At 44.2% G+C, this 27,491-nt stretch overlaps 1 protein-coding gene across 2 annotated transcripts in view; it reads right to left on the bottom strand.

Moving 5' to 3' along the window:
* The window catches only part of Mettl6 (methyltransferase 6, methylcytidine), a 70,999-nt gene continuing 43,508 nt past the window's right edge, over nt 1–27,491 (bottom strand). The window contains exon 6 of one of the 2 annotated variants that reach the window (XM_052733646.1): nt 1–8,269. In XM_052733646.1, coding sequence (XP_052589606.1) covers nt 8,079–8,269 — 191 coding nt within the window. In that variant the 3' untranslated portion in view covers nt 1–8,078. Of the gene's footprint in view, nt 8,270–16,873; nt 17,421–27,491 lie in introns of those variants that run through there. The other variant, XM_052733648.1, reaches the window with a different exon arrangement.

Here is a 27,491-nt window from a genome sequence, read left to right as displayed (position 1 = left end):
TGGGAGAGGAAGCTGTGATCAGGATGTAAAATAAATGAAAAAATTTAATTAAAAAAAATAAACTAACCTGGGCTCATAGGGGCTCCCAGAAACTGAACCAACAACCAGGGAGCCTGCATGGGACTGACCTAGGCCCTCTGGGAGGCCCACTGGTTTCAGAAGAGAAACAGGAGGAGGGGTGGAGTGGGGAGGGGGTGGGGAGAGGGACTTGGATGAGAGTAGGGAAGGGAAACTTTGGTTGGGATGTAAAAATTTAAAAAAATAGGAGGAGGAGGAGGAGGATGGGGAGGAGGAGGAGGAGAGAAAAACCTCTGGAGTCTCTTTTTGTAAGGATGTTAATTCCATTTTCTCAGACCTCCACCCTCCAGCCTTATGACCTGTCAAGGCTTCACTTCCTAAAACCATCAATTAGGAGTTAAGATTTCAGCATAGGAGTTTGCGAGGAATCAAACCAAAACATCCAGTCCACAACCTGAAACAAGCCCCAGAGGGCCACAAGTTCCGGACCAGCCTGAGCGACACAGCCAGACCTTCAAATCAAAACAGCAGATGCTTCCCCTACCCTTCACCCTGTGGGCTATTCATTGCTGGTATGTTTCAGGCTGGGATCTTGTTGGCCATTTTAAACATTTTCAGCTTAACTTTACAATTTGAAATACCCCAGGAGCTGGTTAGATAAAGTGTGCTATGATGATCCCTTCCTGGATCTGTATTTTGTCATTTCCCAGAAGCACCTATTGCCTGATCATAATGTGTCATTCTCAGAGAAAACAGTTTTCTAATGCTGTCTGTAATAAGTTTTCAATGACAGCAATGCTTCTTGTCAGGCTTTCAGTGGCCCTGAGAGGTAGATGGGTAGCTCATCTGCTGTTGTGGAATAATCTTTTTGTACACTGTGAAGATGTGTCACTCTGATTGGTTAATTAAAAAGCTGAATGGCCAATAGGGAGACAGGATTTCTGGGCAGAGAGGATGCTGGCAAGAAGAAGAGGGAGATGCCAGGAGATGCAGAGCAAGCAGGATGGGCACTGCGGAGATGAGATAATAAAGCCATGAGGCAGGAAGAAATTAATATAAATGGATTGTTATGAGCTAGTTAGAAACAAGCCTAAGTTATGAGCCGAGCGTTCATAATTAATAAGTCTCCATGTCATTACTGGGGAGCAGGCAGTCCTGATGAAAAAGGCCAGCTACAAATGGCATCCAATTTGGGGGTATGTATTTCCATGTAACACCTGAAAAAGCTTTAAAAAAAAGGTTCCAAACACACAAAAACAGAGCCAAACGTGGTTTCCTAGTCCCGCAGTCTCTCATGCTGGTCATGGTACAGATATTTGTATCTTGGCCACTGCCTGCTGACTTGAGCTGCCAGCATGCCATGAGCTGTTTAAGGTTTTGTTCATACAGACAGAAAAGGTTACAGATACACAGTAAAACAGGTTCAGATGGAAAAAAAAATCTCTACACAGGTTACAGTGTTTTTAAAAATATGCTTAGACACTGAAGAAAAAAAAAGAAAAAGGACGTAGATAGTCATAAAAAATAGTTTAAAAATGATAAGTAAAGTCTTTAAAGAGAGAAGTAATAATAATAACAAAAAGAATAAGCCATGTAAGGATGGGAAATACTATAACGCAGGGAGTTTGGACTTTATATGATGCTTTGTTAATTTTGAACTTTTTGAATGCTAATAAACAGACAACAGCTGCTGAGAGACATTGGATTGGAAGGGACTGCTGAATTAAACCAACCTATATACTTTAGGGATGCCATAACTTTAAAATGGAAGTAAAAAAATGTATTACGTTGGGGAAGAGGTTACACTTTTGTTTCCACAGGAAATGAAAGGCTGTGGATTCTTTCCAGGTTAGTAGAGATCAGATTGGACTGGGGGAGACCTCCTGAAAATCTTGGTTACAGACACTGGAGAGGAAGCCAAAAAAGACTACAGGACGAGTGACATGTAAGCTGATCCCTCTGCATGGGAAGAGCTCAGAGATGAGATGGGACATGATAAATCTTGTTTGCTACAGAGTTCTCATGACTTTTTTTTCCTGGTTTTTCAAGACAGGGTTTCTCTGTGTAGTTTTGGTGCCTGTCCTGGATCTCACTTGGTAACCCAGGCTGGCCTCAAACTCACGGAGATCTGCCTGGCTCTGCCTCCTGAGTGCTGGGATTAAAGGCATGCGCCACTAACGACTGGCCCATCATGACTTATTACATGCTATCTTTTCATATGGCATGGACAGAGATTTATATTACAGTTTGGTTATGCAGCCCAAATGGACTTATAAAGTCGACAGACACCTTTTACCTGCTCAAACTCATCTTTAATTGATTTATGCACACTGCACATTTCATACTTGCGTTAATGCAGACATGTATGTTACCTTTAAAACTTTGTGTGTTCTCAGAGCAAGGGGACCAGGCACCAAAGAAGACAAGTAGCTCAGGTGATCCAGCCTCTAAGAATGCCTCTGTTGCAGTTTCCTCAGAGTTCTATATCCAGAACAGCTTCAAGTCTGATGGCTGAGATGGTCCAGCCTCACAGACTACTCCAGCCAGACTTCAGATAAGCCCTACATTTTTCTAGCACACTGAGACTAGACAATAGCTAGCTCTCCCAGGAATTTATATTATCTTACTTTTCTCAGGGTCCCTCAAAGATGTCATTGCCCCCAGACAACAGGAAGCAGTCTAGAGAACATGGTGCCCATATTGCCAAGAGGTGGGGTGGATGGTTTTTGGTCATTTGATGGGTTATGGATGTTTGTCATCATTAAGGGTGGTTGGTTACAAGTTATTATTGGTCATGGTCAGGGAGAAAACTAAAGGAGATTAGATTCAAGGATCTCATTCTAAAGGAGAAAAGGGGGATATAGTATAGAAACGATGAGATAAAAGGGTGGATTGTTGAGTCTACTTTTGAACAACCACTGGTCTCAAACATTTTACATTGGTATGGATTTTTATATAATGATACAAATTTAAGGTTATTTTTGTTATACTGTATATATGTTCCTACTCTTGTTTAAGGTATTGTACTGATGCAGCTCATTTTAAAAGGTTATGTAAAGTTTTAGTCCTTGAAAGCTATTTAGGATAGTAAAGAAATACTATTAGTTAGTAGTTAGTCTTCTATAACAATCAAACATATATATAGGTATGTTTTCAAGGTCAAATAGAGATATACTTTAAATACAGAGATGGTCTCCAAACTCTTCAAAGACATACAGAATATGGAATTTTAAACTGTTTTAATAACAAGGCCTTTCATGTCGATGAGATACATCTGCTCCTGGCAGCACCAATCTACTTCATAAAAGGATGATAAGCATTGAAGAACCTCCATATGGAGTTTGCTTTCTTTGTGGCAAAAGCTAGCCATTTGGACAAGAAACCGCCCTTGCCTTGACTGTTCACAGTATGCTATCCAAACTGGACAAGCAGGACACACAAAAAAGCAACTGCCAAACTTTGCCATGACAAGGTAGGGCAGTCCTTCAAAAATTTCCTGCTTCACAGAAAAGTCTGTCAGATATTCTAGGCCTGCAGGCCGATGATGCCCCAATGTTACAGAGGAACCTTGGGTGACTGTCCAGGCAGCCAGATGTCTGTCATTTCTATAGTTTGGGACTGCATGTGTTAAAGCAGCACTGCTTGGCAGGGGTCTTATCACTTGCCTCAGTGTGGGCAGAGGTGCTGTTATACTTCAGATGTGAAGTATCCCCAGACAGCTAACGGTAGGTTCTGATACACGCAGTGTTTTGAGGTGAGGTTTTGGGGGAAATAATTCAATCATGCAAGTCCTGCCTCCATCAGTAGACTGACCCGTATTTGAACCCAGAACCTAACTAGACTTCTGGGAGGTAGTGGGACTGTGAAAGTTGGAGGCTGGTTGGAGGAAGCAGTCACTGAGGGAGTATATCTTGCTCTGACTCCTTCCTCCTCCTCCTCCTCCTCCTCCTCCTCCTCCTCCTCCTCCTCCTCCTCCTCTCTGCTTCCCAGCTACCATGAGATGAACAGCCTCCATCATGCTCCTGCAACCATGATATTCAAAAGCCTTGCCTGAGGCCCAAAGTAACAGAGTCAGACAACCATGAACTAAAAGAAGGAGCTAAAGTGAATGTTCACTAGCTTGAGTTATCTCTGTCATCTTTTGTCACACTGATGATTAGGGGCTGGAGAGATGGCCCTGGATGCTCTTCCAGAGGACCTGGGTTCAATTCTCAGGACCACATGGCAGCTCACAACTGCCTGTGTTTCCAGTTCCAGGAGATCCTAATGCCCTCTTCTAGCCTCTGTGAATACCAGACACACATGTGGTGTACAGACATACATGCAGACAAAACACCTATACACATTAAATTAAAAAAAAAATTTTAAAAATCTGATTAACACAGGTGAAATGCCTTAGCCAAAATCTTGAGACATGGCTTTGCTTAAAGATTGTATTGGTGTTATTTGTTTTTATTGCCCTGTGGTTTATCTTCCTCCAAACAGTAGAGGAAAATATGCTACCTGTGTTTGTATACCGCCTTACCACTTCAAGATACAGATCTTTCTGGGTAAAACTCATAGCCTCTGTGCTTCCCAGTTAACCTTTAAGACAGTGGGGAGAGGCTGCGGAGGGAGGAGAACGGAGATGTCTGTCGGGCCAGGCTTATGCCGGCTTATTCCTCTCTGGCCACCATACCGGTCAGACCTGGTCTCCTGTCCTCTGGGACCCCATCTCTGCAGGCTGGTCACATATTGCTGTGCCTGTGTCATCCAAGCCTGATGTCTGGGGTGATCAAACAAGCCGCGCTCCAATGGAGAGACCCTCGTGTGGTCCACCCTTGGAGAGCTCAACTCGAGGGTATCTTATGGTGATATTTTATTTGTACTGAAATGTGATTTTATTTGTATGTTAATAAATAAAGTTGCCTGGGGGTCAGAGCTATTAGCAAGCCATAGCAAAAGCTGGGCGGTGGTGGTGCATGCCTTTAATCCCAGGACTTGGTAGGCAGAGCTAAGTAGATCTCTGTGTGTTCAAGGATACAGCCAGCATTGGAGACACACACCTTTAATCTCAATACCAACCATAGAAGACCTGGAGGTCTGTACAGGCAGGCAGTGACTAGGAGGTCATGTGGTTGGGTTTACAACCAATGAGAAGGCAGAACAGAAACTCTATAAAAAAAGACAGACACAGGAAGTAGCTCTCTTTTGGAGAGGTAGGGCAACAGCGACAGTGAAGGGTAAGGTTTTTAGCTCTTAGCTATTGCTCTGACCTCTTGGCTTTCATCTCTGTATTGGCTCTGTGTTTCTTATTTAATAAGACAGTTACATCTACAGTATCTCTATACCCACCTGGATTTATTATTCAGTACTTGGTGGAAGTCCTGTGCTATCCCAGAGTGTTACATCTCCATCTTCAGGAGGACAGCTGTGTTGAAAATGTTCCTTTGTCTCTCTTCTAATAAAAATGTCTTTTCCAGGCTAAGCATGGTGGCACATGGCTTTAATCTCAGCAGGGTAAGAAACATTAAGTATTAGTCTTGCTTTGTTTTAGAGACAGGGTCTCACTATGTAGTCCAGGTTAGCCTTGAACTCACAGAGATCCATATCCTTCTGCCTCGAGTGCTTCGATTAAAGGGTGTACCCAGCAACTATTAGTCTGTCAAACACTCTAAAACTTTTTGTTTAGGACAGAGAATTCAAATTTTGTTCTCTCTCTCACCTTGAAAGATTTTATGCTCATCTTTTTATCACCTCCATCTTGTGATATCTTTATGCAAGTGTTTTAATCTCCTCCCAGCAGCAAAATGTTTGTTCACACACTCATTCTTGGAACTTTGAAGTGACCCACCTCTTCCCAATTTCCTTAATTTCCTTTGCTCCAGTCCTCTTGAAACTAGCCAGTCTTGAAACACCGTGAGGTTGGACCCCAGCTGATGGGAGACACACACAGTTACTACCTGGCCCGGTATAAAAACCAAGGGGCTGGAGAGATGACTCAGCAGTTAAGAACACTAGCTGCTCATCCGGGTGACACAGGTTCAGTTCCCAGCACCCATCTGGCAGCTTTAAGAACCACATGTCCAGGGGATCTGACACCCTCTTCTGAGCTCTGCAGGCACTGCATGCATGTGGTACACAGACATACAACATGCAGGCAAAACACTCATGGACAAAAATACTTTTTTAAAGTGAACTTCCTGTCCCAAAGAGCTTGCTAGCTCAATTTGGATCTTGCTGCATACTTTTTGCAAAAATAATTCTCCTGGTAAGCTACTTTCACTTTGTGTTCCTTTATGTGACACAGGAACTGTTTATATCAGTATTTAGGAAGCAGGAGGGTCTCTGTGAGTTTGAGGCCAGCCTTGTCTACCGAGTGAGTTCCAGGACAGCCAGGGCTACACAGATCAATCCTGTCTCAAAAACAAAACAAAACAAAACAAATCCTTTTGTCTTTTCCTGAAACTCTAGAGACCCTGAAATGGGGGGACAAGGACATATAACTTGTAGCCACTGTGAATGAATCCGGTTTAAGAGAACAGCTCATCCAGCAGGGAAGGACTAGCAGTGACAGCATGAGAATGCTTACATCTGGACAAAGCAGAGATGGAGTGCCAGTGCTCAGCTGACTTTCCCCTTCTCCATTCTTGTTCAGTTTAGGATGACCACCTGCTTTAAGTGTGGGTCTTCACTCCATGGTTAGACATCTCTAGAGCACCCTCACAGACTGGCCAGAGGTGTGTCTCCTATGTGGTGGTATTTTACTTGTACTGAAATGTGATTTTAATTGTATGTTAATAAATAAAGTTGCCTGGGGGTCAGAGCTATTAGAGCCATAGCAAGTGCGTGACGGCGGTGGCGCACGCCTTTAAGGACCCGGAGGGCGGTACATTCAGGCAGTGACGAGGCAGTCACATGTTTAGGTTTACAACCAATGAGAAGGCAGAACAGCTACACTATATAAAGACATACACACAGGAAGTAGGCCCCTTTTTTCGGAGAGCTCTCTTGGCTGGAGAGGATCCCTGAATCAGGAAGGGTGAGGCTCTTAGCTCTGACCTCTTGGCTTTCTTCTCTGAATCGGCTCTGTGTTTCTTATTTAATAAGACCGTTGGTTACATCTACACTCCTAGGTGATTCTAAACCCAGGCAAGTTTATAAGGAAGATGGGCCATCACAAATATAAACTGTGGGAAATGAGGCACCACTCAGTTGTCTATTCATTTAGGCGTCTGACAAATACTTACTAGATATTTCACATTTGAACACCCCCAGATGCCAAGTGACTACTGAGATCCAAAGACATGAACTCACCACAGATAGAGAGCTTACATTCTATTACAGAGTCAGACAAAACACATACACACACACACACATACACACAATGCACGCACACACAGCAGGTGTGATCAGTGCCAAGAAAAGGAGGTGCTATTGTGGTTAGAACATATGCACTTAACATGCCAAGGCCTGAATGATATTAAAAGACAAAGCACCTGTGCCGCCCTTCAGGGAAGAATACTTTAGTGACATGTGCGAAAGTCCCGGGATGGCAATGTGCTGGGGGAGGGGGGAGTGGGTAGAGCAAGAAAGAGTGTGTGGGACAGAGAGCAAGGCAGATGAGATCCAAGACCTGCCAGTGAGTAGACTATGCAATGCCTGTCTGCCATGGTAAGGGTTTCAGATTTCAGCATATTTATTACTTTATATACATTTATTATTTTTTTTTGTTTGCTTGTTTTTAGAGACAGGGTTTCTCTGTGTGTAGCTTTGCGCCTTTCCTGGAACTCGCTTTGGAGACCAGGCTGGCCTCAAACTCACAGAGATCCACCTGCCTCTGCCTCCCGAGTGCTGGGATTAAAGGCGTGCGCCACCACCGCCCGGCCTACATTTATTAATTTATTCATGTGTATGTGCACATGCCACAGTACACATAGAGGTCAGGGAACACCTTGCAGGAGTCAGTTCTCTCCTACTACTATGTGAGTAGCATAAACACAGGTTTTCTGGCTTGGCAACCAATACCTCTGCCTGCTGAGCCATCTCAATAGGCCCTATACTTTATTCTAAATGAATGATCAGACAACACCTCTAACTGTATGTATGAAATTCTCTGGGGTGGGGGATATTGCTGAGTCAGGCAGAGGAGGCACGACCACACCCAAGTAACACCCTTCAGCCCTACAGACTACTGCAGTCATGTGAGAAGCTGGCTCCTTCCTGTTGCAGCTCCTGGTCTCCCTCCTCTTCCTTTCCACCTTTACAGAACCTGACAAAGTGGAAGAAAAGTTACAAGTTTAACACATACCTTAAACTCAACGACATACATACATATCAAACACACACACACACACACACACACACACACACACACACACACACACACACTTGTTTGAAAAGGGTTGGTGCTCTACACTCAAAGACATCTGTTTATTTCTGTGATTTTGTAACATCGATGTGTTGCCAAACTATCCTGCACTGTGGCCACTGCCCTCTAATGAGAACCATTATTTGTGTTAGAAATTGAATTAGACTCGAATCCCTTAATGAAGGACAGGCCAGAGAACTCAGAAAGAGGTATGTGTGGAGGGTGTGTGTACTTGTTAGTGGGGTGTGTGCATGCACCCAGGTATTGGGGGCACAGAGGTCCTTGTACTCACAGAGAAGCACTAAGAGAACCAAGAATTTTTTACAATATTCTAGGCTTCTAATGCATAGTTAATAGTGAACGGGCATCAGTTTGAGTCTGAAAATATGGCTGTCTACGTCTTGGACAGCCTCTGCTGTCAGGTATGTAAAGATCTGTGCTCAAAATACAATACAGGCGAGCACAATGCCTCTCCCTAACTAGTCAGCTGCAGAGCACAACCCCAGGCATGGCGAGGGGTTCCGGAAACTCCAGCAAAATAATAGCTCCTTATACATTTCCTTTCTAGGACCGATTACAACTAAAAAATGATAATGTTCCTGCTTGTGCTAGCAAATGACTTGAGATATTTTAATATTAATCATGTTACTGAAATACCATTCTATATATAGGACCAAACTATTATAGAATGATACCATCAGATACCTAATTGGTAAATTAAAAAATAAATAAAAGTGGAATTTACACCCACCTAAATCATCACATACTATTGTTCTATTTAGCTATGCTAACTTTAACTTTAAATTTTTTTTTCATTTTAAGGGATAATGGTTTTTCTGCTGCCCAAAAGCATTTGCCCTAAAGAAGACTCAACCTACAGTAAATGCTAACTAAAAAGAAAGAGCCTGATGTTCTATCATTGAGGTGAGGTTATGCTTGGGTCTTTTCAGAAAATGAACAAGTCCCAGATGGCTCTTGATCTGGTACATCCAACCTGGACATCCAGAGACCACCAGATGAATGAAACATCTGACCAGGACATCCAGAGACCACCAGATTGCTGTGGGATAGTCTGTATGTCAAATTGCTCTGATTGGTCAATAAATAAAACACTGATTGGCCAGTGGCCAGGCAGGAAATATAGGCGGGACTAACAGAGAGGAGAAAGGAGAGAACAGGAAGGCAGAGGGAGACACTGCCAGCTGCCGCCATGACAAGCAGCATGTGAAGATACCGGTAAGCCACGAGCCATGTGGCAAGGTATAGATTTATAGAAATGGATTAGTTTAAGATATAAGAACAGTTAGCAAGAAGCCTGGCACGGCCATACAGTTTGTAAGCAATAAAAGTCTCTGTGTTTACTTTGGTTGGGTCTGAGAGGCTGTGGGACTGGCAGGTGACAGAATTTGTCCTGACTGTGGGCCAGGCAGGAAAACTCTAGCTACACCAGATGAATGAAGCATCCAACCAGGACATTCAGAGACCACAAGACAAATGAAAACATCCAACTAGGACATCCAGAAACCACCAGACAAATAAATTTCTGAAGGTGGATGACAAATCCATCAAGAGTAGATGTCCCAAGAGGGAGAGTAAGCTGGTAAGTTGGGCAGACAGTAGAACTTTAACTCCTCAAGCTGAGACTTTGGGGAAACAACAAGGACTAACCCCAAAATGATGCTGTTATGTTTAATGACTGTATTACATGTTAATTCTTGTCAATGAAGAATCCAAATGCCTTTCATCAGGGGGGATAAGACACACCTGTGATAGGTGACATATGATATTGTTTTGCCAAACTAAGGTTTATAAAGATTTATGTGGAATAGGCTGTATTACACCCACTTTGCTCACAGCAAAAATATTAACAGAAATTAAGACATGGATGAATTGAGGACGGTGTTTGCCTTTCCTCAGTCGGCTGCTAGCTGTTCTTATAATTCTCTCCTGCTTGTCTGTGCTAATTAGACTAGCTATAAAGGCAAAGCATTCAGCCTTGGCCTCATTTTTTCTTTAAAAAAAATTAGAAGGAAGGAGATGTCAGGGGCACAGAAGTCCTTGTACTCACAGAGAAGCACTAAGAGAACCAGGAATGTTAATCACACAGAGGTGTCTCCTCAATGAAGAAGATAAAAATCAAACACCGGCATTCCATCTAGAAAGCTGAGAGTGGAAGTTGTTAATGACCTGGTGACCTTTTTGCCATCTGAAGGGACAGGCCTCACCCTAATTACCCAGAATAATTATCCCACACTCTTCCCTCCCTAAACCATTACTCATCTTTAGGTTAGATATCACAAATACTTTATGGCCTGCTGACCTCTGTTATTGGTCAGAGACCACACTAGAGTCTAGGTCCTTTAGCTATAGAACCCACCCTCATGGTCACATGTACTTTGTAAAATAGTTCCTATGTAGTCACACCTTAAGCTTTATTGTGCACCTGGAATTGGACTGATTGTTGCCTGGGAACAATTTCCCAATTTGTACTGTGTTTTAAATATGCTGACAATGCCTGGCATTAGACTCCCAAAGTCTGATCCAGGTTGACGAAGTCAATCTGCACCAAGTTTTCATTCTTATCTCTTCATGTGGTTCACTTTGCTGTATGACACCTGCAGGGACCCCCAAACCCAGGTACATGTGTCTGTGTGGCTATCGGTGCACGTGTGCACGTGTGTAGAAGCCTAAGTCTGAAGTCAAGTCTGTTTCCTCAACTGATCTCCACCTTTTATTTTTTGAGGCAGGGTCTCTCCCTAAATACGAACCTCATTGATTGCTAATCTGGGTACCAGTTGATCTGAAAATCCAAGACCAAGACTTGTAAGTGCCCACACTAGAGACAAACCTGACTGCCCTCCACTCTGGATGGTATTCTTGCTGCTGAAATAAAACTTCGATATGTGTTCACTTTACCTGTGCCATGATGTGAATTCTTTTCTTCCAGGAGCCCAAGAGCTGAGACTGCTTGAACTCAGAGGGAATTTGAAATTAAGCATATCTCCCTAGTTGCACCACCACCTACATCCTTCATGGATGCAGAAAAAGATTTTGAAGCCAGGTTGCTTGTTCATACCTGCAATCCCAGCACTTGGGAGACTAAGGCAGGAGGATTGCCTCAAGTGCAAGGTCAATCTGGGCTATACAGAGTTCCAGGGCAGCCTTGGCTACAATGGGATACCTGTCTCAAAACCAACCAAATAAACAGAGCCTTTCAGATCTTTCCATGTCCTAAGGAGACATGAAGATATTTAGAACAGTGCTGGAATCCTGGAGATAGGAAAAGTGTTCCATGGAAAGAAAGGACGTTCCATTCCCTGCAAACCAGTGAGTCCAGCATACTGCAGACACTATCCTAGAATGGGTGCTGAGGGGAAGAAAGCATCCTTGCCCCTGGCAGACAGTGACTGATAGCATGCACCTTCAGTTCACATGTCAGCATGGATAGTGCTTCCTTGTTCCAAAGTGTGTTAGTAGAGGCTCTAAGAAGAAAAGACACAGTTGGGAAACCACCACTGTTCACTGGATCAAGTCAGCTTCTAAAGGAAATAAATTTCCTATTACATGGCGAAAAAAGTTTTAAATTGGGATTTCAATTTGTGAAAAGAAACTTGAAAATATTTTTCATCTGTCTTAAAAGCTACTTGACAAACATGTATCAATTATCCATTATTGAATAGCCTTTGGCAAATGAAAATATGCTGGGAACAAAGTTAAGTCTGCTCTAGTGGGCACAGTTAAGACTAAAAATATTTAAATACTGTTATGGTTTGGATATGATGAGGCCCACCCCCACCCCATATGGCTTTTGACTGGAAAGTTTGGTCCCCAATTAGTGAATCCATTGATATATGATCAGATTATAAGGGCTCTGACCTAACTAATGGATTGCTTCACTCACTGGTGGATTCAAAAGATGATGGCATTATTGGGAGGTGATAGGAAGGCCATGGGAGCTAGATGCAGGAGGAGGTCACTGGGCATGTGCCCTGGGAAGATGCAGCTTGCCTTTGACCTTTCCTTTCCTCTCCCTTCCTAGCTGCCAAGAGGCAAGCAGTTCTGTTCCACCATGCCCTTCTACCATGAGGTTAGTGTTACTACCCCAGAGATAACGGAACCAGATGACTAAAACAAAACTCTTTTGTTCTTTTAAATCGTTTCACTTAGATCCGGCAGGATTACTTGGCAGGTAAAGATGGTCTGGCCTCCGCATGAACATGGTGCCTATACATATATGTACAGAAACACTCATACACATAAAACAAAAACAGAGTAATTACAGTTGTTTTGCTCAGGTATTTGTCAGTCACAAAAAACTGACACAACACATTAACAAAGTCATTCATGTAGTGAGAATGTGAGAAACGCTCTATAGAGACTATGCAGACATGAGTAAGGAGAGCTGCTCTAGATGGTGCTGGAGAAGGTTGCTCCGTGACCTTTGAGGAGAGGTTGTTTTTTCATTAAGGAATTTTAAAATTCATTTTATATACCAACCACAAATCCCCACTCTCCTCCCTCCTCTCGTCTTCCTCCCAACCCACCCCCCATTCCCTTCTTCAACAAGACAAGGTCTCCCATGGGGAGTCGGCAGAGCCTGGTCCATTCAGTAGAGGCAGGTCCAAGCCCCTCCCATCAAGGGTGTGCGAGGTGTCCCACCATAGGTAGTGGGTTCGTGGACCAGGGATGGATCCTGATCCTACTGCCAGGGGACCCCTTAAGCAGATCAAGCTACGCAACTGTCTCACTTATGCAGAGGGCCTAGTCCAGTCCCATGGAGGCTCCACAGCTGTTGGTCTAAAGGTCATGAGTTCCCACTAGTTTGGTTTGGTTGTCTCTGTAGGTTTCCCCATCATGATCTTGATGCCCCTTGCTCATAGAATCCCTCTTCGACTGGACTCCAGGAGCTCGGCCTGATGCTTGGCTGTGGATCTCTGCATCTGCTTCCATCAGTTACTGGATTAAGGCTCTATGATGACAGTTAGGGTGTTCACTGATCTGATTACCTGGGTAAGCCAGTTCAGGATCCCTCTCCACTATTGCTAGTAGTCTAAGCTGGGGTCATTCTTGTGGATTCCCGGGAACTTCCCTAGCACCTGGTTTCTCCCTAGCCCCATGATGTCTCCCTCCATCATGGATTCTCCCTTACTGCTCCCCCACTCTGTCCCTGCTCCAGCTTGACCATCCCATTCCCTCATGTTCTCATCCCCCACCCCCACCCTCCATTGACCCCCCCCCCCTTAACCCCAGTTTACTCATGGAGATCTTGAGGAGAGGTTTTGACGAAGAGTCAGGCAGCCATGCTGTGGAGAAATGAGAGCTCAGGACAGCCAAGGTCTGGAGACTCAGCCCCTACTGTGACTGGAGAGTGGGAGAAGGAGGATGGTGGCGAGGCAACGTGGGAAAGGTAGGTGCAGGCAGGTATCCTGGGAGAACACGGGATGGAGTTTGTTACAGATGTGATGGAAGCCATTGGAGAGACGTACTTCAAGGGATTATACACTCTGACTTACATGTTTAAATGATCACTGCGGTCACTGTGTGGGAATGGTAATTACCAGCTCATTTCCACGCAGCGGGAAGGCAAGAGTGGAATCAGAACCACAGGCACCAGCAATAGATGTGGTAGCCTGGGTCATATTATGTGGTGCTGGAGGGGGCGCAGCATTAGCATGAGTTAGATTTGAAGATAGCCACAAGGACATCACTGCTGGTTCAGCAGATGTGGAGGTAGGCAGAGGTATCAAGAAGAACTCTTGAGGCGGGGCTGGAGAGATGGCTCAGCGGTTAAGAGCACTGGCTGCTCTTCTGGGGGACCCAGGTTCAATTTATAGCACCCACATGGCATCTTACAACTGTCTGTGACTCCAGTTCCAAGGGATCTGATACCTTCACACCAATGAACATAAAATAAAGTTAAATAAATGATTAAAAGTTAAAAAAGTCCTTTAATCCCAGCACTCGGGAGGCAGAGCCAGGCGGATCTCTGTGAGTTCGAGGCCAGCCTGGGCTACCAAGTGAGTTCCAGGAAAGGCGCAAAGCTACACAGAGAAACCCTGTCTCGAAAAACCAAAAAAAAAAAAAAAAAAAAAAAAAAAGTTAAAAAAGGACTCTTGGTCAGGTACAGTGGCATGATCCTTAGACTCTTGAGATTGTGGCCTGAGCACATGACTGACTGATACTGCCAGAGTAAGATGGGGAAAGTGAGAACCAAATCTTTTGAAATCAAGAGTTCTGCTTTAGTCACCCAAGCTGGACAGGCTATTAAATAATCAGGATGTCAAGTATACAGCAAAGGACAGGTTCAGGTGGCAGAGGTGACAGTTTGGGTCTTCTTTTTTTCTGAGACAGGGTTTCTCTGTGTAGCCCTGGCTGTCCTGGAACTCGCTCTGTAGACCAGGCTGGCCTTGAACTCACAGAGATCTGCCTGCCTCTGCCTCCCAAGTGCTGGGATTAAAGGTGTGCGATACCATCACCCAGCACAGGTAGCGGTTTTTAAATTTAGGAGTCAACAGAAATTGTTGCTATTTATTTTTGTTATAATTTATTTTTATTATATTTCCTTGGCACCCACTGGGGATTTAATCGAGGGCCTACACATGCTGGGAAGGTGCTCTACCACAGAGTTATATTCCCTGCCACCACTTTACTCAATTACTCAAGTCCAAGTTACTCATGCTAGTCTCGAACTCACTCTGTAGACCAGGTTGGCTTTGAACTCTGAATCCTCCTGCTTCAGTCTCCAGGGTAGCTGTGATTACAGGATTATACATGTTCAGCCACATACAGGCAATACTTAAAGCCAAGAGACTGGATGAGATCACTTAGGAGATGGAGGTGGAGAAGGAAGAGGCCTGGGGCAAAGCATCTAAATGCTGTGGAGCATCACAACTACAGAACAGCCTGGAAAGAGAAGCCAAGCAAGAGGACTGCAACTAGCTGGGTGTGGTGGCCATCACCTGTAATCCCTGTCCTTAGGGAGTAGAGGCAGGAGGATCAGGAGTTCAAGCCCAGCCTCAGCCAAATGAAACTCTAACTCTCTCTTTCTCTCTTTCTCTCTTTCTCTCTTTCTCTCTCTCTCTCTCTCTCTCTCTCTCTCTCTCTCTCTCTCTCTCTCTCTCTCTCTCACACACACACACACACACACACACACATACATACACACATACTCGACAGGAAACCAACAGGTATGGTGTTGCATACCCATAATCCCAGCACTGAGAGGCTGAGGCAGGAGGATGGTAAGTTCCAGGTCAGCCTGGGCTATAAAGCAGTCAGTCAGTTTTTTGTTTGTTTGATTTTGTTGTTCTTGTTTTGATTTTTTTAAATTGGCTTAGAACCTGTAATCCTAGCACTTGGAAGGTGGAGACATGAGATTCTGAGTATAATACTAGCCTCAGATTCACAGCAATGTTGAGGCCAACCTGGGTCACATGAGGCTCTTTTTCAAAAATATAAATAAAATAAAACTGCAAGCAGCCATCTTTAAAACCAGCAACAGTAGCCAGAAAAATAAATCAATTGTTGAACAATTTGTTTACATATTTTTTCTGATACATCATATGAGCATACATGGAAGCTGTCAGTTCAGGTTCCATTTTCAAAGCTTAATCATAAGCAATAAAATTTGTGGAACGTAGTTGAGTCCTGTGTAAATCTCCCAGGTGTCTCTCTTCCTCTGGCTATTCAAATTACTGTCTCGTTCTCCTTGGCACTGTGCTTTGGCCTTTGGTCTTCATCTTGTGGACCTTCCTCTCATCTCAAGCTGCCATCTCTCCATGTGGATGAGTCTGCAGACAGAACCACTTTCCTCATCCTCCTGAAGCCTGCTTGCTTTGAACACTGACAACTTCACTTTGCCATCGAGTTTTATGTTATTTGCACTGCATTATGCTGTTATAGCTTGACAAGGACAGAGTGAGCAATGGACTGAGACTTGACCCAGTGGGCAGGGGTACAGGGTTAGCTCTAAAAGGAAGGAATGTGTGGTCAGTTTATCAGTGATTAAATCTACCTCACCATGACTTTAGCTGTGGATCATGGAGACCATTAGCCGTCCACCACATCCATTTTTCCTTCTTTTTTCTTTGTAACTTAGAAAGTATATATTAAATGTATTTTTTCTTTTCTTTTTTGGTTTTTTCGAGACAGGGTTTCTCTGTGTAGCTTTGCGCCTTTCCTGGAACTCACTTGGTAGCCCAGGCTGGCCTCGAACTCACAGAGATCCGCCTGGCTCTGCCTCCCGAGTGCTGGGATTAAAGGCGTGCGCCACCACCGCCCAGCTCTTTTCTTTTTTTAATTAAAAAAATTATTCATTTTACATACCAACCACAGACCCCCCTCTCATCCCTCCTCCCGCTCTCCCCACTCCTGCCTAACCCCCCACAACCCAACCCTCATCCCCTCCTCCAAAAGGGTAAGTCCTCCCATGGGGGGGACAGCAAAGCCTGGTACATTCAGTTGAGGCAGGACCAAGCCCCCCTCCCAGCATCAAGGGTGAGCAAGTTGTCCCACCATAAGCAATGGGATCCAGAAAGCCGGCTCATGCACCAGGAGGCCCCCCCTTTTTTTTCAAGGTCTAACTATGCAGTCCAGGTTGGACTTGAACTCACTGCCTCAGTCTCCTGAGTGCTGGGATTATAGACATGCTTGGCCATTCTTACTTCTTGAAGCAATAAACAAGACAACATTTATCTACTATTTGATGTGCTGGGGCCCTGTAACTTGGTGGACAGCAATGACAATGGCTTCCTATCCGCACCCCCCCTACCCAATTTACATATATGATCCTTCTCCATTTTCTTGTTTGTGACTGTATGCAGATGGTAACAAAGCCCTGGAGAGTGGTGGAGCTGCAGTGTGAGACTAAGGAAGCCCAGAGGCTGCAGATGTAGCTCAGTTGGTACGGTACTTGCTTAGCCTGCCTAAAGCCCTAAGTCCAGTCCCTAACACCACATAAAGCTAGGCAAGGTGGCACACACTCAGTCTTAGCAACTGGATGGAGGTAGGAAGATCCGAAGTTCAAGGTCATCCTCGGCTACACAGTTCGAGGCTAGGCAGGGATACACGAGAAAAAAGAGGGGAGGGGGAACAGGAAGGAAAACACAGTAAGTTAGTAAACAAAAGTACAGAAATTACAAGTCAAGTTGGTATATCTATAGGAAGGAGACAGTAGAATTGGATGCATTGGCTCTTGTAACTGAAAAGTCCAAAGAAAACCTGCTATGGTGGTACATATTTTTTTTTTAACACATATGGGTGTTTGTATGTCTGTCTGTGTACCAGAGGTCAGAAGAAAGCATCAGATCTCCTGGGAATGGAGTTACAGATGGCTTGGCGCCACCATGCAGATGCTGGGAATCAAACCTTGGTCCTCTGGAGAGCAGAGCAGCTGGTGCTCTGAACCACTGAGCCACATCTCCAGCCTAGACATGTTTAATGCCAGCACTCAGAGGTAGATGGATCTCTGTTTGAGGCCAGCATAGTCTACAAATCAAGTTCCAGGTCAGCTATGGCTACCCTGTTTCCAGAGTTAAGTACCAATGACAAAGGCCATATGGGTCACAAAGCCTATAATATATCTGACCCTTGCTAATTTTTGCCTAAATAATGACATGCTACGTAATTCTTATCGAGGGAAATGAATTGTTTTCTTTCTGAAGAAGCCACTGGCGAGTTTTATAGCAGTGATCCATATCATCTGATCTACATTCTCTTTATCTTATTTTATTTACTTGTATGTGTTTGGGTGGGTTGCCTGCATGTATGTCTGTGCATCATATGAATGCTAAGTGTAACAGGGAAGCCAGTCAGTGGGGTGAGACTGGTGAGACTTGGAAGAGTGGGAAACAGGGAAGTAGTTGAAATTGGTCTACATATGGAAGAGGAGATGCCCTGAAGACTTGTTGAGTCACTGGATATGAGGTAGACAAAAGAGGACTCAAGGATGCTGTCTAAGCTTTGGGCTTGAGCACCTATGGGAAGGGCGGTTTCATTAACCGAGAAGAGAAAGATCTTGGAGGGAGGAAAAGGGCCAAGAGTTTTGTTTAATGTTAAGGTATTTGTCAGTCATAATAGACAGTCAAGGAAGAAGCTGGATTCTTGAGTCTGGAGCACATGTCCGAATCTGAGTCATTGATAAGGACATGGTGCATTGGTCAGTCTTCTGTTGCTGCAGTAAAATACCTGAGGCTGGACACTGGTAAGGAAAAGAAGACTCGGGCTGGGAAGATGGCACATGATTAAGAGTACTGGTTGCAGCTGGGAGACGGTGGCGCATGCCTTTAATCCCAGCACTCGGGAAGCAGAGGCAGGCGGATCTCTGTGAGTTCACGGCCAGCCTGGTCTACAGAGTGAGTTCCAGGACAGCCAGGGCTACACAAAGAAACCCTGTCTTGGAAAACAACAACAACAAAATTCCTTGTTGCTCTTCCAAAGGACCTGGGTTCGATTCCTAGCACCCACATGGTAGCTCACAGCCATCTATGACTCCAGTTCCAGTGGGCCTGACACCTTCTTCTGACCTCCACAGGCACTGGGCATACATGTGGTGCACAGACATGCATACCGGCAAAAACCACATAAACATAAATTAAACGAACATTGAAAAAGGTTTGAGGATTTTTTGTTTGTTTGATTTGTGTTTTGGTTTTCAGCTCAGATTTGGGGGCCGTAAGTCTAAATAGGACATTGCTAACACTGGTGAGAGAAAACCCCACGGCATGTCCTGTCACCGCAAATGGTGTCAAGGTGACAGCATGTGCCGACAGCAAGAGATCACACGGTGAGACAGGAAGACCGCAAATGGTGTCAAGGTGACAGCATGTGCCGACAGCAAGAGAGCACACGGTGAGACAGGGAGCCAGAGAGGCTTGTCCCAATACCAGCCTCCTCAAAGACCTAACCTGCGTCTCACAGAACTACTTTAAATCCTTCCTTAGGAAGCACCCGTGGCCTTCTGCGTCTCTCTTCTTGTTGTTTTTCCTGAGATGGTTCTTCTCTGTCGTCGTGGCTGGCCTGGGACTCTGTAGAACTTGGATATCCCCCTGCCTCTGCCTCCTGAGTGCAGAGATTAAAGGCACGTACCACCAAAGCCCAGCTAGCCCTGCTTCTTAAAGCACCTATAACTTTTTAAACTGGGGTCCAAGCTTTTTACACATGACCATGAGGAAAAAACATGTCCAAATCATAGCAAGTATTACTTTAGGCCAGAGGCCTACCTAGAACCTGAGAACATTAAAGCCTACCAAGGGAAACCGGTTCAAGAAATCCTGGCTGAGTGTGGTGGTGAACATCTTTAATTCCAGCACTTGGGAGCAGGCAGAGGCAGGTGAATATCTGAGTTCCAGGCCAGCCTGGGCTATAAAGTAAAAGCCTGTCTATAAATATAAAAATCAATGAAAGGTTTGAGCCAGGCATGGTGGCACACAATTGTAATCTCAGATGTTGGGGAGCTTAGGTAGGAGGATGGAGAGTTCCAGATCAGCCTGGGTTATATAGTAAGACCTTGTACTACAAACATTAAAATATTAATAATGTTTATGAGCTGGGGACATAGCTCAGTGGTAGAGACCTTGCCTAGCATGCACAAGGCAAGGAGTGTACCATGAAGTTCAATTCTTAACAACCAACACACACACACACACACACACACACACACACACACACACACACACACACAGAGAGAGAGAGAGAGAGAGAGAGAGAGAGAGAGAGAGAATATTAAGCACAGACTCTCTTCTTTGGGGTTTTTCCAGGGTGTCAGCTGGCCCCCAGATCTGAGCCCTGAAGCATTGGCTACACCACTTTTCAGTTGCAGACTGACTCATTAGGTTTCCTGTCTTCCTGTGTCTGGTAAAAAAACACATATGTCCTTGAAACAAGAGTCGTATTTCTGTCTTTGCCTGTGAAGTAGTTTAGAACCCTAGTTCTGCAGCTTGCAAAGGTGTACAACCCCGGGTCATTCACTAAACTTAACTCTGTGAGCCATAGTTGCCTTGTCTGGAAACTGGAAATAATAGAATCACTTTGCAATTGTGTATTAGGAATTATCTAGTAGATGCAAAGGTGTGTGTGTGCTCTGAGTATGACAAATAGTAGTTTGAGCTGGACATGGTAATCCTGTAATCCCAACATGAAGGAGGTAGAATCAGGAAGAGCAGTAATTCAAGGCCAGCCTCAGCTATATTGTACACATGAGGCTAACCTGGGGTACATAAGACTCTAGTCTCATGTAAAAGAAAAAAAAAAGAAAGAAAGGAGGGAGGAAGGTAGGAGGGAGAGAGAGAGAGAAAGAGATATACTTTGATGAAGTATAGTATCTATGGGGGCCAGGGGTATTGACACATGCCTATAATCCCAGAATTTGGGAGGCTAAGGCCCTCTGTGAGTTTAAGGCCAATCTGGGCTGTACAGTGAGGTGAATTCAAGGCCAGCCACAGAAAAATCTTGTCTCAAAAACAAAATCTAATTTCAAGGTATGTTCTATGCATATATGAAAAAGTCACAATAAAACATCTGTGTAATGTTAATTTAGAAAAGAAGGTGGGGGGCTCAGAGGCTAAAAGCAATATTCTTCCAGAAGACCCAAGTTTGGTTTCTGTTGTGGAATATTAGTTTAAGATGTGTTACATTTGTTTACTCTGTGGAATATTTGTTTAATGATGTAAAGATGTGTTGCATTCTTTTATGTTGCATTTGTTTAATTCTGTGAAACTGTGTTACTTTGCCTGCCTAAAACACCTGATTGGCTTAATAAAGAGCTGAATAGCCAATAACTAGTCAGGAGAAAGGATAGTTGGTGCTGGTGGGCAGAGCGGATAAATAGAAGGAGAAATCTAGGGATGAGAGGGAGGAGCAAGAAGAGGAAAAGGAGAGGGGGGCAAGAGGGGACAGCCACCCAGCCATCCAGTCAGTCACAGAAAAAGAAGGAAAGAAACATACATAGAATAAAGAAAGTAAAAAGCCCAGATGCAAAATGTAGTTAAGGAGAAACAGGATAATTTAAGTTAGAAAAGCTGTCTAGAAACAAGCCAAGCTAAGGCCAGGCATTCATAAATAAAAATAAGTCCAAAAAAAAAAAGCCGGGCGGTGGTGGCGCACGCCTTTAATCCCAGCACTCGGGAGGCAGAGCCAGGCGGATCTCTGTGAGTTCGAGGCCAGCCTGGGCTACCAAGTGAGTTCCAGGAAAGGTACAAAGCTACACAGAGAAACCCTGTCTCGAAAAAACCAAAAAAATAAAAAATAAAAAAATAAGTCTCCGTGTATTTATTTGGGAGCTGGGTGGCAGGCCCCCAAAGAGTCAGAAAACCAATTACAGGTTTCCAGCACACACTTCACATGGCTTATAACCTCCTGTAACTTCAGCTCCAGGGGATCCAACACTGTTTTCTGGCCTCCATAAGCACCTGCACACATGTGGCACATGCATATGCTGTGGGATGTTCTCTATGCTGTGAATGTATTGCTATGATTGATTGATAAATAAAACATTGATTGGCCAGTAGCCAGGCAGGAAGTATAGGCAGGACTAGCAGAGAGGAGAATTGGGGGAACAGGAAGGCAGAGTCGAGGAGACGCTGCCAGCTGCCACAAGGAGAAGCATGATGTAAGATACCAGTAAGCCACAAGCCACATGGCAACTTATAGATTAATAGAAATGGGTTAATTTAAGATAAAAGAACATATATCTAGAAGCCTGCCACAGCCATACAGTTTATAAGTAATATAAATCTGTGTGTTTACTTGGGGGACGCTAGTGGGAGAGATTTCTCCTGACCGTGGGCCAGGCAGGACCAGGAAAACTTCAGTTACACACATATACATGAATAAAATTAAAATTAAATATTTAGAAATAAAAAGTTCCTTTTTAAAAGAAGAAATATTTAAAAAATGATCTTGAGTCAGGAGTAGTTGTGAATGCCTTTAATTCTAGCACTGAGGACATAGAGGCAGACAGAAATCTCTTTGAGTTTAGGGACAGCCTGGTCTATATAGTGGGTTCCCAGGACAGTCAGGGCTATGTAGAAAGACCCCGTCTCAAAAAAAAAAAAAAAAAAAAAAAAAAAAAAAAAAAAAAAGGACAGCCAGGGCTACATAGACCTTCTCAAAAACAAACAATCACCACTAAAATTTTTTCTCACTGCTTTGGAGTTCCTATAGATGACATCAGATTTTTTTTTATTGTTTTGTTTCTTGAGACAGCTTCTCACTATGTAGCCCTGGTGCCCTGAAACTTGCTATGTAGACCAGGCTGTCTTAGAACATGACTCCTGAGTTCTGGGATTAATGATTTGTGTCATCATAGCCAGTGACAGTGACAGTAGAATTTTGAGCAGGTACTCTTAGGTGACAGGCCATCAATTGTCTGAATTACAGAGTAAGTTGAAAGCTAGCCTAGACTACATATGGAGACCCTGTCTAAATAACAGTAACAAACAAACAAAACCCACCAAGACTGAGTTGAGGTAGAGGGGGCCATGTTATGGTAGGGACAAGGGAACTCTGTACTCTACTCAGTTTTGCTGTGGACCTAACGCTGTCCTCTAAGACGCATGCCATTCATTTATAAAACTTGCTCATCAATTGGCACCATGAGGATACCCTGCCTTTGCCCAGTGTGACATTCTCAGCTTCCCCCAGACTGGCTTTCCTCACTCCTGTAAGGTTTCTCCACTCTGGAAAGACTTCTACCCTTGACCTCTCTGGCTTTGAGGACATCACCAGAACTGCTCTACTGCCTCAACCTCCCCTCCCTTCCCCCTCCTCCTCCAATGTTGGGTATCAAACCTGGGCCTTTACACATTCTCAGCGGGCACTCTATCACTAGACTTAAAACAACTCTTTAACTTTAATATAAAAAAACATGACACACTAAAACTACCCAGAAGTCTATGTATCTCGGGAAACTTCTGCACAGTTAGAATGCCATTGGATTTCACATTTTCCCTATTGAATACACTTTTATGCACTTATTCACCACCACAACTGCAAAATCCAACGGCAGAATTAGAAAAACAATTAGATTTATATCCCCCATCATAACCCGTGTTCATCCCCTGCATCCAGTCCTTACCCTCCCATATTTAGCCTTTCTTCTCTTTCCTTCATGTTAAGCTGTATCCACACGTATATTTATTTACAGATATGCATATATATTTTTGGCAGGTTCTGAATATGAGGGAGAATATGTCTTTTTTTTCCCTGAGTTTCTTTTTAGGTCAAGGTCTTACTCTAAAACTCATAGTTTGGGGCTGGTCTCAAACTCTCCACCTCCTGAGTGTTGTGTTTACAGCAATCTCACCATGCCTGGCTGAAGTACCTTCTAAACATTACAGCTTAAAGTTGACAGTACATACAGGCCAGGATCTGCTTGTGCCCAGAGTGAGTACAATAGTTTGGGGACCAGGGGAGACCTTGTAAATGGGGAAAGGCTCCAGATTGAGAAAGATATTCAAAGCAGATCCTAGAGACCAGTGAGACCTGAAGCCAGGCTAGAGACTTAGAGAAAAAAAGAAAATGGGGTGCATTTGTGAAGCAGGGGGAGGCCAGGATTAAAGGCAGGCACCCAGGGTGAGGTGAGGGCTTTCCTCTTCAGCATTCCAGTGAGGGGCCTCCTCCCCACAAGGAGGATGTTTGTGCAGGACTTCAAGAGACACCTAAGGAAATCAACAGTTGGAGTCAGGACACCTGCACCCCAAAGGCATGACTAAGCCAGAAAAGGGAAGAGCAAAACAAAAGATCACCATTTCCAGAGGGGAATTTCCCAGAACAATCGACAATAACTGAGAAACCAATCACCTGCCTTTCTTCCTGCCCAGTTAATGAGGACACCCCCCCTAAAACACACACTTTACTTCGTGGCTATTCGAAAGAGCTATAGCTGCAGTGTTTCCAGGGAAGAAATAGTATTTTCAGGTGGTATAGCCACAGAGCAAATTCTTTTTAAGGTGGAAGCAAGGTCTGATTGTACCTGAGGCTGGCCTCAAACTCGTAGCGAATCCCCTGTCCTCGGCCTTCCAAGTACTAGGATGGCAGGGTGAGTCACCTGTGTCACACCGTGTCACACCGTGCATGAGCACCATGCACAGCAGCTGGGCAAGTTTTATAAATGAATGGCATGCGTCTTAGAGGACAGTGTTAGGTCCACAGCAAAACTGAGTAGAGTACAGGGTTCCCTTGTCCCTACCATAGCATGGCCCCTCTACCTCAACTCAGTCTTGGTGGGTTTTGTTTGTTACTGTTATTTAGACAGGGTCTCCATATGTAGTCTAGGCTAGCTTTCAACTTACTCTGTAATTCAGACAAGCCTCGATGGCCCCACAAATCCTTCTGCCTTAGCCTCTCCTATGCTGAGATCACAGGCATGTACTGCCATGCCAGCAAACATGTCTTCTTTGCTTGCTGTTTGTTTGTGTTTTTTTTTTTTTGAATGGGGGGTGCTCCACTGTGGAGCACCCTTTTAATCCCAGCACTCGGGAGGCAGAGGCAGGCAGATCTCTGAGTTTGTGGCCAGCCTGGAGAGCTAGTTCTAAGACACCCAGGGCTACACAAAGAAACCTTGTCTCAAAACAAAACAAAACAATCTAGTCTCTGGGAGCACCAAGAGTCCAGGCCAAAGGTGATGTTGTTGTGGGTCCAAGGCTCCGAAATAACCCACACAGACACAAGAGGTCACACAAAGCAAGATTTTATTGGATTGGACAGCATGGCAGAAACCATCCTCTCAGGGACAACTGTACAGACTCAGGAACTGACCTTGTCCTCCAGCTTCATTTCAGCAAACATCTGTGCCAAGTTACAGTTACACTTTCCCACCAATCAGGATCCAGAGATAGGGAACTTTCCTAGGAACATTGTTCTGTGGTACACTTATCTTGTTCTCACTGGATGGTTCCCTCAAGTGTGGCAGGGCAGCACAAAGATGTCAGTTACCCACGGAGGTCTGGGGAGGTCTTGGAAGCTTAAAACTTTATTTGACCCTGCTTTTAAAATGGAGTCTAGAAGCCAGGCTGGTGGTGGCACATGCCTTTAATCTCAGCACTTGAAAGACAGAGGCAGGAAGATCTCTATGAGTTCAAGGCCAGCCTGGCTTACAGAGTGAGTTCCAGGACAGCCAGAGCTGTAACACAGACAAACCCTGTCACCAAAAAAAAAAAAAAAAAAAAAAAAAAAAAAAAATGGAGTCTGGAAACAAGATGGCAGTACTTAGTTAGGTCAAACACCTTTTGCTTATTCCCAACAATACTGCTGGGTGATTGCAAGAAAACATTAGACAAACTGGACATGGGAAATAGGCAGTTTCAATAAAGCCAAGCAGAGGAAACTCTGACACAAGAAAATATCTTGCCAACCAAAGAGACCATTGAGCAGGAAAAGCAGAGTAAAATTCCCTAAAAACCTAGATTGGAGGATTCACCTCCACCCCCAAACACATATTCTATCATCTCCAAGACCCCTTCATGATGGGGAGGAAAGGTCACCTTCAGGATGGGTGAAAACCACAATCTGTGAAGCCAGGCACTCCCCACTGTTCTACTGGTCTCTGAAGGGACCTACCTCTCCCTATACAGCCTACAAAGTCTCACCTATTTGCCCTGGAATCATATAGAAAATTATTTGTATGACTAATGAAAATAAAACACACCTCATGCCATAAATAAATAAATAAATAAATAAATAAATAAATAATCTGAGAGCAGTTTTGATTCCACTAAGCCTGTAATCACCAGCAGGTACTGTAGACAAAACTGGATGCTGAATACTTTGTGGACTAAATCAGATTCTCCTGCAGTGAACAGCAGATTGGGACTCACTGAGAAAGCTGTAGAATCTTGACCGGAGTTCAAATGATTACATTATCTAAAACTCAAACACTTGGATCCCACTCCTAAATAAAGCAAACCCACTCAAGATCCCAAGGCCCCAAACTGTTCTTATTGATCTGTGACACTATCATTCGGCCAGTTACTAGCTTTGGTTCAATAATTATAATAATCAGATAGACCCACAGCAGTAGATCATCTCTTCTGTTCTTCCCAAAGATGGGATGTAGTTTCCACACAAAGACATAACCTTTTTTTTTTTTTTTTTTTTTTGGTTTTTCGAGACAGGGTTTCTCTGTTTAGCTTTGCGCCTTTTCCTGGAACTCACTTGGTAGCCCAGGCTGGCCTCGAACTCACAGAGATCCGCCTGCCTCCGCCTCCCAAGTGCTGGGATTAAAGGTGTGCGCCACCACCGCCCGGGGAAAGACATAACCTTTAAAATTAGTTCAAATCCTCACTTCCTATTCCCAGCCTCCAAATGGCCTGGCCCTTTTTGATGTTTACTTCAAACACATGCTTTCTGAATGGACCAGCCATGATGTAATCGCTAGGACCTCAAAAAGAAAAATCATTGAGTGTTGCACATTTAAAAAACATTCCATGGGTCTGGGTAAAGTGTTAACTGTGCAAGCATAGGGATCTAAATTGGCACCCTGTGGAGGTGGCGGTGCAGGGAGATCCTCAGAGCTTGCTGGGCAGCCAGGTTAGCTGGTGGTACACTCTAGGTTCAGTGAGATCCCCTATCTCCAAACTAACATGGAGAGCAACTGCAGACCAACACAGACTTCGGGTTTCCAGGAGCACACACACAAACACAAGCCTGTGTGCACACACTGATGCAAAATCAGTTTCATAGGACCAAATAAATAAATACAAAGAGAAAGAACGGAAAGGAGGAAGAAGTCAGTTCCACAGGACCGGGTGAAACAAGGACAGAGGGCAGACATGGGGGTTTGTGCCTTTAATCCCAGCCGGGTCTACATACTGAATTCCAGGTCAGTGAGGGGTAAGTACTGAGACACTGTCTCAAAATAAAGCAAAAACAAAAGGCAAAGATTCGGGGAGGCTGAGGCAGGAAGGTTGCCATGAGTTTGAAGCCATGTGGTTCATAGAGTCCATGTGGTTTTCATGAAAGGATCCAGGGCTAATTACATAAGTAAATAGAGGCGGATATTCAATTCTCTTCTACAAATGAACATTCTTTCTGTAACTGTCTTTTCTACCTTTTGTTTGTTTTAACTCTTGGCCTTTTGAGACAGAGTCTCATTATGTAGCCCAGGCTAGCCTTAAACTCATAATTG

The sequence above is a fragment of the Peromyscus californicus genome, unplaced genomic scaffold (genome assembly GCF_007827085.1).
Source record: "Peromyscus californicus insignis strain IS unplaced genomic scaffold, ASM782708v3 Scaffold_12__1_contigs__length_115047231, whole genome shotgun sequence".
In the NCBI taxonomy this organism is placed as follows: Eukaryota; Metazoa; Chordata; class Mammalia; order Rodentia; family Cricetidae; genus Peromyscus; species Peromyscus californicus.
Note: the sequence above shows the minus strand (reverse complement) of the source record. Positions and strands in the feature narration are given on the sequence as shown.